Source organism: Xiphophorus maculatus, chromosome 1, assembly GCF_002775205.1.
Source record: "Xiphophorus maculatus strain JP 163 A chromosome 1, X_maculatus-5.0-male, whole genome shotgun sequence".
NCBI lineage: Eukaryota > Metazoa > Chordata > Actinopteri > Cyprinodontiformes > Poeciliidae > Xiphophorus > Xiphophorus maculatus.
The window spans coordinates 31,223,028-31,235,973 of NC_036443.1; the positions used below are offsets into that span (position 1 = coordinate 31,223,028).

Below are 12,946 nucleotides of genomic sequence, written 5' to 3' on the forward strand. Positions count from 1 at the left end.
CTCAGAAAAATGATCAAGCTGTAGGTTGATTCAGGCAGCGCCAGTAGATCCTGGAAGGTGATCTGTTTGAAAGATCGCCCAGTCAGAGGCGGTTCGGTCCAGAAGGTTTTGGCTCGGCGCCGATGTCTCCATGTTAACCTGGAAACCTTCCTCTTCCTCTCAGCTGCTCTTCATCAGCAGACCTGAAGCTTCCTGAAGGTTTTTACCAAAGTGATTCCCAAACCGCCGTGAGCTCAGAACCAGAACTGCATGCAGATCTCGTCGTTTTGTTTCAAACATCTGGACGCGTTTTTTATATTTCCACCATGTGAAAATAGATTTTTACCTCCTGTAGGCGACCTTTAACCCCCAGCAGGATGTATGTCACTGATTCACGGGTCGGACTGGAAACATGTTGGGGTTAATTATGAATAATAGCCTGAACTTGAGTTATAAACTATTAGACAGCAAATAGTTTATTTTTTATGTAATTGTAAGCAGATTTAAATTGTAATTTAAATCCTGATCTAGAGAGAGAAGTGGAGACGACATGATGGTGGAAAAGAAATAGTATTGATTATGATTGATATCTTTGCAGTAGTTACTATAACACCTGATCAGAATCTCTCTTTCCAGATTTTGTTCATCTGCTGCTGATCCTGTTTTCTTCCTTCACTTTTCATTTTTTCTGCATGATTTGACTCCTGAAACCAGGTGAAGTATTTTTGCGCTGCGTTTGTGTCTCAGCCACCAGTTTGTTGAGCTGGTGGAAAACCTGCTGCTGAGTCCCAGTGTGAAGCTGCAGGACTGAGAATGTTTTCTAGAGCCCTGATCAGAATCCGGTTCTTCAGTCCTGACCGTTGGATTAACCACATTAACTGATGACAGTTCTAATGGTGACTGCACCAGTGTTCATCTTTTCCTCCTTGCACAGGAATAACCACATCGAAATGTTTGTTTAAATCCTAAATGAATTTAAACTCTTTAACATTTCGTCATCACAAACCATGTGGGTGAATTTAAACGTAGATTCGGATTAGAAAACTGTCTGGATCTGTTTAAGAAGCCAGGAGCTCTTCAGCGCCCCCTGCTGGTCAACTGCTTGGTTTGCATCTGCTTTGGGTGTTGAAGATTATCCTGAGGTCTGTGGTTACCATGACGACACCAGTGCCTGAAGCTTTACAGTGATGCAGCAGGTGAGTCAGTAAAATAGAACGGTTGTAAAATAATAAAAATTAAAATGTTTTATTATTTAAGAAAATGTAGTAAAGATTATATTTTTATTCAAGGCATCATTTAATAAAAATCTAAATAAGGCTTTAGCCAGCAGAGGGGGGCAGGTCAGCGGACACACACTCTCACACACACCTTACATGGCAGGTCAGCAGACACACACACACACACTCTCACACACACCTTAGATGGGAAGGAAAATTGTGTTTTCCCTGCAGATGCGGCGGCCATGTTTGGCTCCATGTTCTGTTCATCATGTGAAGCTCAGAACTGGGAGAAACGGAGCGAAAGCAGGAAAGTCTCCCTGGAGCCTCCAGGATCGGTTCCTGCTGGTTCTGACTGGTTTCTGGTTTTAAACTGGTCTGAAGAAACGAGTCGCTGGAAGATCATCGGATAGAAAAACTGAAGTCTGACAGAAATTTAATTTATTTTATTTCTCTCTTTCTTTAATTTCTTGCTTTCCTTCTTTATCTCTTTTTTTCTTTTATGCAAACAAAATAAATAAAAACATTTATAGTTTCTCGTCCATCTCCGTCCTCCAAAAAAATAAAATAAATAAATAGATAATATTTGTAAAAAATAAAGTTATTATGTTTGGTCCAAAGAAATGCAGAAAAATTGTTGAAAAAAATTCATGGTATAATATTTTCAAGTCTTATCAAACAACAGGTCATGTAACCCCCTGACCTGTAGGGGGCAGCAGGTTATGTAGTTTAATATGCCAGGAAGGAGCCTGGTTCTGTTTGTTCTGATCATTTAAAAGTTCTTCATGTGGAAATTTAGAACCAATAACCCGTCAGTTTTTCTGAGGAACATCAGAACTAAACTGCAGAAAACAAACGAACAGGTTTGGTTGGAAGTCCGTCCGAATGAGTGTTCAGCAGCACATGCGCCCCCTGGCGGTCGGATGAATATTCAGCAGCACATGCGCCCCCTGGCGGTCGGTCGGAAGCACATTTCCATCTCTGACCTGGTTATGAAGCAAACAACTAATAATTATTGTAGTAATTAATTATCCTGACGATTAATCAACTAATTGGATTAGATGTTTGATGCATTCTTATATTCTTAACTTTTTTTTTTTTTTTTACAAAATATTAGAAATAAATTGAAAGATGCAACAAAATCATTACCTTTGTGATTGTTTTTCTTTAGTTTTCCTGCAGTTTTTCTGTCGTTTTTGTCGTTTTTCCTGAGCGTTTCCTCCTTACCTGCAGTGTTTTCCCTGCAGCTGCAGGATTTCTGGAGAAACGCTGTTGGTGCCTCACAGGAAGTCTCACTCTGTTCCCCATGCAGGAATAAAAAAAAAAAACGCCTCATAAGAAGCAAACGAATGGTTGGTCTGATTTTCCCATCGCCATGGAAACCAACGTGCTCCCAGTCTGAACTCTCAGAAACCTTCAGAGGAACTGGGAAGTCTGGGCGGATCGGCTCCGATCAACACAAACTTATGATATTAAAACCAAGAAATCTCATTTATTTGATTTTACAACAGAAAAAGTTGAACTTTTCCTTCTTTTCCTAAACTTCAGTAACTTGCTGGAGCAGCGCTGCTGGGAACCCGTCAGGTTTTTACATCGTTTCATAACTTTAATACACATTTAATGGAAACAGCAGCAACCAGACCAGTCTGTCCCAGTTAGACTGGAGCTCCACCATGACCCGGCTCCCTGCTGCCCCCTACGGGTCAGAGGGTTACATGTCGCTGTTCCCACCAGGCCTGCTGGTGAACCGATGCTTTCATACTCTGGGAGGCTTGACCTCTGACCTCTGGATAGATGAACGGTTCTTCCTCTCTCAGGTCAGATACTGACTGCTCGTGTCTCTCCAGTGAGCCCCGTCCTGGCGGCCATCTTGTGACTGAAAACGTCCCGATGATAAATTCTACAGATGAAACTTCAGACTCTACAGAAGCAGAGCGAGGATCATCTTCATCCTCCTCCTCTTCATCAGCGCCAGGCTGAGTGCCGGCTGCAGGTTCAACAGAGGAAACAGGAAGTTGGTCGGCAGAACTCGGCACACGCCAATACGTCTGCACGTCTGTTGGGGGAAATCTTCTTCTTCTGTGGTTTTCTGTGTTCTGACAGAAAACTGTGGTTGACGATGAAAAGCCACGGATTTCCTGAAAACGTCTGAGAGGAACGCAGCGTCTCTTCTTCAGCAGTTCACATCGACTGAAGGTTCAGCCAGACACCACCCAGCCTCAGGGGTCAGAGGTCAGAGGTCATCCTGACAGAAGGTGAACCTGGGATCGTTTAAACAGATGGTCCTCCCGGGCCACCGTCCGTCTGCGTTGCCTCAGCAGGTCAACGGCTGCAGGAAGCAGCTGATTGGACCAGGAGTGCAGACAGGAAGTCCCACAGAGAGCGCCTCCTGCTGGAGGGCCACTGAACTGCAGCATGAGACTGTTTTAGTTCAAAGACTCAGAAAACAAAGATGAGTCGACCTGTAAGTTAACAAATGTTCCAGAGGTTGTTGTGATGAACGATAATATTATCTCTTGAGATCATTTTCAAGTAACATAATGATAGCAGAAAAATGCAAGAGCTCTCTCTGAAAAATCTTTTTTTTTTCAAACAAATATTAACACTGGAGCTGAAATACATTTTAAAAATTAACAAATTAACCTAAACTACAAATAAAATGAATTATAAAATCTTTGTAAACAAAATGATCCTTTAAAAAAGTGAGAGCATAGCTCCACCCTCTGGCAAATTTAGGAAATAACGACCAAAACTGGGCGGAGCCAATATGCATTTGGGGGCGTGGCCAAGTTGGACCATTGGAACCAATATGAAAATTCAGCTGCAGTAGCAACTTTTCAACCCACAGAGGGCAGCACAGAGACGGTTTCAGGTAAAATAATGCAGAATGAACAATTTAATATGAAACATAAAGATGGCACCTTAAGGACCAGTTTAAAAAAAAGTTTTAATAACTTCTCTGCAAATTAGCATGAAAACAAACAAACTGTCAGGTTAAAATGTCAGAAACAAGAAGAATCTGTGAGTGAATCTGGTCATGTGACAGTTTGACCTCAGACTGGAGAACATCAGAGTCTCTCCTGCAGCTTCTGTCTGGTTTAGATCTGGACTCCAGACCTGCTGATCTGAGAAGCGTTTTTCCTGCTGAAGTCGTTCTGCTGTTGATCTGCTGGAACTCAGCAGGTTTCACTCCAACCTGAAGGTCATGCTGCTGCCACCACCGTGCTTCTCTCTGGGCCCTGAGCTCCTGCGGTTCCAGAGGTTTGATTGGTTCAGCTTGACCTTTGAACTTTGCTGTTCTTCCCTCTGTTCTCAGCATTCATCCGCAAACCGAAACTCTGAGTTTAGGCTGACCTTGTTTTGGTTTTCGAGGCGGAGGGGCCGTGCACGTGCCAGCGTGTGTGCGCGCGTGCACGCGGGGCAGAGCGCTCCTGTTTGCCCTGCAGCGGGTTGTTCAGTCTTGAAGCCGCCTGGCACCTTATCAGCGCCGCGCGCACTTCCTGGTTCTCCCCGCCGGAGAGTCTTCACTTCTCACCGAGGGAGGCACCGAGCCGCGCCGCCGCGTGGAACCGCCGCCACCCGCACAGTCCACGCAGGACCCGGACCTCCTGCACACACTCGGCCCGGGAAAGTTTCTGGGAACCGGTTCGCGTTTTTGTTTTCATGCAGAACCCCGCAGGGGGTCCGAGGAGCGGCTGCAGCTGCTGAGTACTGAACCTCTGGTTCCAGCGGACCCGGGTCCGAGGAGAGCGGGTCCGGCGAGCCAGGCAGGCCGGCGCAGGGAGCCCCATCTGCGGCTCCACCTGCAGGATCTCCCCGCTGCTGGAAGCCCCTGAAGCGGCTGCAGGATGTCAGACTCTGCCTCCAGCTTCCTCCACATCGGAGACATCGTGTCTCTGTACGCGGAGGGTTCGGTGAACGGCTTCATCAGCACGCTGGGGTGAGTCCCAGTCCGAGTGGTAATAATGATAACTTCACTGAAACACAAACTTAGTTTCATAAATAAGCATTTTACAAACGATAAACAAACTTATAATTTAATATAAATGTCATAAACACATTAAAATTTTAAAAAATGTAGGTTTAAAATAAGAAAATAAAAAGCCTAACTGTTTTATTTATGGTTTAGAATAAAATCAAACTAAAAGTTGAGTTAAAAATATGTTTAAAGATGATTATTAATGAGCGATTAGGTTATCAGTTTGACTAAAGTCACATTTTAAATCGTCCCGTTTTTTCCACATTTTATTTTCTGCTTTTATTCCATGAACGTTTTTAGGTTTTGATCAGATTTTTGTCCAGAATTTCAAAGCGACAGACTGGGAGTGTTTTGGGAATTTTCTGCTTTCATCTGTAGTTTGAGTTATTTTTGGGACGTTTCCAGAAGAAATGTTGTATCTATGATCAGATTTCTATAAACACATAAAGTCATTTTATCTAGACTAGAAGAGGAAAAGAATCATTTAGTTTCAGATTTTTCCATTTTGAAGGTTTTTCTCTAAACATCCTAACTTGGAGATTTCTGTGTCTGTTGGCTCCAAATTTAAAGTCTTTCCATTGATTCTCAGCTGTATAGGTCTGAACTTTGACTAGGCCATTCTAACACACGGACCTGCTTGGACCTGAACCATCCTATAATATCTCTGGCTGGTTGTCCTGCTGGAAGCTGACCTTTGACCCCAAGCTCAGCTCTTCTGCAGGTTTTCCCCATCATGATGCTGCCACCACCGTGTTTCTCACTGGTTCTGGTTCTGTTGGGGGATTTCTCCTTAAAGTCCAGACGACTGACTGAACTGTGGATCTTATGAACCTCAGCTGCAGTTACACTCAGGTCAAAGTTCAGACGGGCATCATTTCATGCAGTCTTGGTTTTGTCTGTATTTTGTTGTCAGACTTCTCGTCAGGCCTGCGGATCCGGTTTAAATCTCTTCCTGCGTTTTTGTGAGATTCAGACAGAAAATGATCAGAAAGTGAAGAAATGAAGCCAAACTTATTAGTTAATTTGCTGAATGTAACGATGTGGACAGAAAAACCTGACCAGAGATGTCACGTCTTTATTTTAAGTTTTATTGGTAACAATATTGATCATATATAGATGATCTGATTATTAAACAAAATCAGATTTTAATAGAAAATCAGTCATGAGGATCTAAACCATGAAGCTGATCTTTATCCAGTCGGGTTCAGCCGGTTTCCACGGTAACGTTGGGTCTGGACGGAGGCAGCAGAACCGGATCTCTGCCTGAGCCGTTGGGTCAGAACCGGTTCTTCTTGCGAACCATTGAAGGTAGAACTGGACCATCAGGAGCAAATAAAACTCTTCACTGCAAACCAACAGAACCGGAACAGAAACCCACTCAGGTTCTGCTGGACCGGGCCGCAGCCCGTCCAGGTCCAGACCCGGTTTGGGTTTGTCAGAGGAAGTTCTGTGTGGATCTTTGACGGGTCGGGTCCAATTAGGGTTGAAACCTTTGTTGCAGGTCTGTGTGTGTGTGTGTGTGTGTGTGTGTGTGTGTTTGTGTGTGGGTGTGTGTGTATGTGTGTGTGTGAAGGGGGGCGGGGGGGTCCATCCTGATGGTTTCCAGCCGACCGTTCTGGTTCTGACTCGGTCTGAAGTTTAGAACTTCTCTTGCTGATTCTCGTTGCCTCCCAACTGAAGGTCAGCAGGCCTAACGATAAAGTTGTGTGGTTACCATAGCAACAAAGGTTAGTGAAAGGTCATCATAATCTCTTCAACCAAAATTAGACAAAAAGTCTCAGTGTTCAGGACGGGAACAGTTCACTGGATGGAACTAAATGAACAGTTCACTGGATGGAACTAAATGAACAGTTCACTGGATGGAACTAAATGAACAGTTCACTGGATGGAACTAAATGAACAGTTCACTGGATGAGACTAAATGAACAGTTCACTGGATGGAACTAAATGAACAGTTCACTGGATGAAACGGATCTTTTTATCTGAATTCAGCTGTTAAGAACTGAACTGAGCTGATTTGGGGGCTAAATGACCTCTGACCCCAGTTGGGTTTAAATCAGTCACTAAAGCGATGCATGCACATAGTATGTAGTGGAAGCTAATGCTAATGTGCTCATTTCAGTTTAAATAATTTCTGGAAAGGCTATTAGCCTCAAGCACTTATTTAATTTTGACGTCATAATTAACATTTTCTTTATCGCTCTTGGATATTTTATCTATATTCATAATTTTTCTCTAGTTTCTGTGTTTTATTTTCTTCCTTATGTTTCTTCTTTTGAATGAATTTATTGGGGCAGGAAACAGAACAGGCGTCACCTACTTCAAAATAAGAGCATGAATATAAAAACTTAATTACTTCAAGAAATTTTAACAGTTAAAACTTCAACATAAAAGTTTAATTTTATTCAACTGAAAATTTGCATTTATTCTAATTTATCCTAACCCTGTGCGCTAAATGTTTACAAAGTTAGCCAAAGTGCTAAATAGAAAAATACATTAGCATTAGCGTGTTAGCAGCAGCGTAGCCTCCGCTGCTTTAATTAGGCCGTGTTGAGTTTCCTCTCGGCGCTGTGGGCAGAACGTCAGCGGGTCGGATCCGGACATTAAGGCAGAATCTTTGTTTTTCCTGTTTGAGTTTCAGTGAAACGACTTCCTGGTGTCTCCGGATCGTCCTTCCTGTCAGCGTCTCCAGCCGACTGCAGCCATGTAAATATTCCTGCTCTTCCTCCACCCATCAAGTCAAACACAGATAAACGTCCAGAGATCCGGAGGTTTCAGAGCGGGACGCTTGAATCGGGTCGACGGAGGACCGGCTGCTTTCCATACAGTCAAATTCTGCTGAGCGGCTCAGGGCCAGCAGGAAGCAGCAGATGACCCGTCGTCGTTTCTGGTTCTGTTGGTTTGACCAGCGCCGCTCCGTTCATCAGGAGGACGTTAAAGCACAAATCCTGCTGATATTTAATATGATTCATTAATTATGAGCTGATTCCTCCACTACATTTTATCTGGAGCTGGGAATACTGGACATGAAACCAGAACCATGTGGACCAGCTTCAAACAAATTAGAGATGGCTCAAGTTGCACGTCAGTTTGTGGCTGATCCAAAGTGTCGTTTCTGAAGAGCTGCAGCTTTTAGGGACCTTTGTGGTGAAATTCAGGAACAACATGCAGGTTCTCGTTCTGCGAGATCCGTTCCTCTCCAAACACTGATCTGTTCATGTGTGACGGAGTTGGTTTAGTTTCCGGATCCCGGTGATTATTTCTGCTGCGGACCAGAATGAAAAACGAATTCTGAGCGTCTGGTTGGAGACGCTTCAGGACTGAGTCAACACACCTGAGGGAGAGAAAATGGAGCAATGAGCCGACGACACACACCTGCAAAACACCCAGAGCCAGACAAAGGAGCTGATTGGCTGCTGTTCAAGTAAAACACGGTCTGAAAGGAAAAGGCTTTCAACTTGGAAAGAAAAACAAAGGAAGACGTGGAGGGAGAGTAATGACACATAAAAGCTGCAGCCGCCACATTTTAGAGGAAAACACAATGAAGAGACAAAACAGAAAACTGGTCTGCAGTTTTCAGAAATGAGGCCTGAAGTGTGAAGGTATTCAGTGGAGTTAATGGAGGCTAGCGCTCAGGAAGCGACCTCACAGCCTGGGACAAATTTACATCATAATTTGCAGACTCCTGATTTGTTTACAGGTTGTGGCTTTTTATTAGAACCTGGAAGTAAAAATGCTGCCAGTGAGAGGAAACTCTGCCGGTCATGTAAATACGAGACTCCGCTGCAAGTTTACAAACCAGGAAAATCCAACCTCAGATGACGTCACTGAGACGGGAAACATGTCAACAAAACCAAACCAAAACACAGAAGTGGAGCAACTTCATGGCTTTGATGGTCAATAAGGCCCCATGATGGGTCCAGACGACCCGGTTCTGTTAGAACCAGAACTCCATCATCTGCTCCACCTCCAGCTGCTGTGGTTCTGACCCAAACCAACCTGTTCCCCTCCTGGCCTGTGGGGGCGCTGCACCAAGAACCACTGAAGGAAACGACACGAAAACCTCTGAAGACACTGAGAGCAACTTCCTTCTTCACCAGATGGAAACAAGATGGAGGATTTTAGTGTTGGAGGATTTCTCTTTAGTCTTTGGCTGAAGACCAGGAGCCATTTCTGCTGCTAGTGCTAGGCTAGCACGTTAGCTTTGGTTGTATTTACCCAGAATGCCCTGCGCTGTAGTCCACTTCCTGCTTTTGGAGCGGTCTTTGGTTCACTTGGCTTTCTCATGTGCATTCAAAGCAAACCAGAGTTCACTTCAACCAAACTCAGACTGAGGTTTGTATGACCGGAGCTCAGAGGTCGGTTAGCGTTCACACCTCACCAACTGGACCGGACTTTGACTAGACAAATGGACTAAAGTGGACTAAACATTGCTGGCCAGACAGCAGCAATATTCTCAGACAAGCAACTCCTGCTGAAACACGTTGGCAGTTCTGGGTTAATGCCTACGGCCTCATAGCATGGCTGTTAGCTAACGGCTCCTTAGCATGGCTGTTAGCTAACAACCTCGTAGCATGGCTGTTAGCTAACGGCTCCTTAGCATGGCTGTTAGCTAACAACCTCGTAGCATGGCTGTTAGCTAACAACCTCGTAGCATGGCTATTAGCTAACAACCTCGTAGCATGGCTGTTAGCTAATGGCCCCTTAGCATGGCTGTTAGCTAACGGCCTCCTGAAGAGGAAACGCTCCTCAGAGTGATGATGTCATGTGTGTCCAATTGTAAAGAGCAGCTCTGTTTTGTCCTAAACAGTAAGGTTGATAGTTGATGAGCACACACACACACACACACACACACAACACACACACACAGACACGCTCTGACTGCTTCAGTAAAACCAGCAGCTCCTTAAATAGAAATAAACTCTGAAACATGAAAATGAAAACAGGCTGAACTCTTTATTTGGTCCTGAACCTGAAGAACCGACCAGAACCCGAACGAAACCCAACATGGCTCCAGAACTTCAGGCAACTGACAGCATTTCTAACCGCAGGCGGGATTCTCATGTTGTCTGTCATCTTTATTGGAGATAATAGAGACAGTCAGGATGAAAAACAGCCATCATAATAATAGATGTTGTGACTGAATGAAAGTCATGAAAACATGAATATGTTTTCATGAAATGTGACTGATTGCTGTTTGGTGAACAGCTGCAGTGTAACTGGTGCAGCTCCTTTGATAACCAGGAAGTTTTATTTTTAGAACAGTTCTTCTCTTCCGTCAACACATTTAGCACCAAAACATTGAGATGAGTCTTAAAATTATCTTTATTATTGTTTTTATCTTAATTACTATAAATATTACGAAATATTAAGATACATTTTAAAATATGTCTGTTTTATCTTTATTTTTAACCCCAAAAAGGCAAAAGTTCAACATCCTCTCAAGCAGTTTCATCATAATTCGTGTTTAATTTTATATTCTATCGATAGATGAGACTTTGTCCTCTTTATGAAACTCAGCTGCTCAACCAAGCGAGTCGCTTCAGGAACTGAAATACGTCTCCAGAAAGCAAACACTAATCATGTTGTGTCTGCATGCACCTTTATTACAGAGTAATAAACAGTAACTGCTGTCGGATGTGAAGCGTTTGACCAACATGTGGAGCTGAGTTAAAACCCGAGTCGAGCGGCCCGCGTTAGAAACCGCGTGAAAGCGCCTCTATAAATAGATCCGCTTCCTGTGCGCAGACGGCCGTCCTGCAGCTTTCAGCTTTCGTTTCAGCCGCTTTACGAGTCGCATCCGGTCCTGCTGCTCCTCACCATCAGCCTCCTGCAGCCGGCACGCCGTCATCTCGCTGCCGATTGGCTGGAAGCTGAACGGGACGGCGGCCATTTTTAATAGTCAGGTTTAATTCAGATGTTTTATTACTGAAATGTTTTTATTTAACACTGGAACGTCCAGCCAGTAGATTGGGATGTTTAGGTTATTTCCAGAGGTTTAATATGAAGATCTGAGAATGATTTGTTAGTTTTGTTCTTTGAGGTTCAGACTAGAATCAGTTCATGATTCATTAACAAGAAAACCATAATAACCTCCAACTTTATCATCATAAACAATGTTTTCATTAAAAACATCATCAGTGACTCTTTTTTCAGTTTATAATGTTGAGTTAGAGTTTTAACCATCAACTTTATTTATTTGGATCTACAGATATTTCTGTTTCCAGAATCTTTTATTTATTTTTCATTTTATTTTCAATCTGACAGAGAATCAGTGGAGGGAGCTGAAGATTAGGGTGATGGTCAGGAGGCCTTCCATCCATCAGCAGAGAGAAAACAACGTGAATAAAGCAGATCAGTCATTTAGACTTGGTTGTCATTTTTCTGTTTTTCTGACGTTAAATCGGAGCAACTGTTCCGAGTTTCAGCTCAGTTAGTGTTAACCAGAACATCACTGGGATGACAGGAGAAAAAAGGCTTTATATCTTCAGATCCTGTATTTTTGGCACATTCCTCAGAACTAACTTAGTTTGGATTTTTAGTTTTTCTCGGGTCATAAAACTGAATTTATTCCTAATTCTGGGTTAAATTGACCAACTTTGTATTTTTGCTCAGTTGTTGCGCCTCTCTTTGGTTTCCTGAAGCGTTATGAGGCCGTTTGCAGGTTATTGAATGTTTCTGTGTGTGTCTGCAGGTTGGTGGACGATCGCTGCGTCGTGGAACCGGCTGCTGGAGATCTGGAGAACCCGCCCAAAAAGTTCAGAGGTAACGCTTCCTGTCTCCATCCAGAGATAAAACCAGGAGTATCAAGCTTTTACTATGAAAGGTTCAGGCCTGAGGGCGGGTCGCCGGTTACCATAACAACGGCCAGTTAGAGGATTTTCTACATTTTTTAAATTAGAGGAAAACATTTTCCTCACGACTTTCAGTTCAAATTAATTATTTCTATAAGTTTATTTATAAAGGAAGTGGACTACAGCGCCGGGCATTCTGGGTAAATACAACCAAAGCTAACGTGCTAGCCTAGCGCTAGCAGCAGTAATGGCTCCTGGTCTTCAGCCAAAGACTAAAGAGAAATCCTCCAACACTAAAATCTGACGCCTCCATCTTGTTTCCATCTGGTGAAACAGGAAGTTGCTCTCAGTGTCTTCAGAGGTTTTTGTGTGGTTTCCTTCAGTGGTTCTTGGTGCAGCGCCCCCACAGGCCAGGAGGGGAACAGGTTGGTTTGGGTCAGAACCACAGCAGCTGGAGGTGGAGCAGATGATGGAGTTCTGGTTCCAGTAGAACCGGGTCGACCGGACCATCAGGAGGGAAAATATCCTAAACCTCAAATTAGAAACAGCTAAAATGTGTTTGAGTCTCCGGCCGTCTCCATGTGCAGAGGACGGGCCGTCGGTTCGATTCCCAGTCTCACACCGCTTCCTGCACGTCTTTCTCTCTCCAAAACAAATCATTTCATCAGTTTCACCTTCTGCTTCCATCATTGTGGTTTCACACTGTAAAACATTTGGTAAAGGTTAAGTTATGAATCATGCATTGTCAGAGACAGGAAAGCATTAAAGGCTGCAGGAAAAACCCAGGTTGGTTCTGAATGAGAGGAAAACAGCAGGAACAGACAGAAAAACCTTCATTAACACAAACATCACAAATGAATCCATGCTAATGTGATTTAGATTTCAAAGAATCAGATTAAATGATCAATATGTGGAATTACTTATTTAAAAAATGAAAAGTTAAATTTTTCCTCTTCAGGATGAAATGTGTCATTTAT

General features: G+C 43.4%; 1 protein-coding gene across 1 annotated transcript in view; it reads left to right on the forward strand.

Annotated features, from left to right (window-relative positions):
* The first annotated feature begins 4,516 nt into the window (after window positions 1-4,516).
* itpr3 (inositol 1,4,5-trisphosphate receptor type 3) overlaps window positions 4,517-12,946 on the forward strand; it is a 43,690-nt gene continuing 35,260 nt past the window's right edge. Inside the window, exons 1-2 of the mRNA XM_023334680.1 lie at window positions 4,517-5,136; window positions 11,870-11,940. Coding sequence (XP_023190448.1) covers window positions 5,045-5,136; window positions 11,870-11,940 — 163 coding nt within the window. The 5' untranslated portion in view covers window positions 4,517-5,044. The remainder of the gene's footprint in view (window positions 5,137-11,869; window positions 11,941-12,946) is intronic.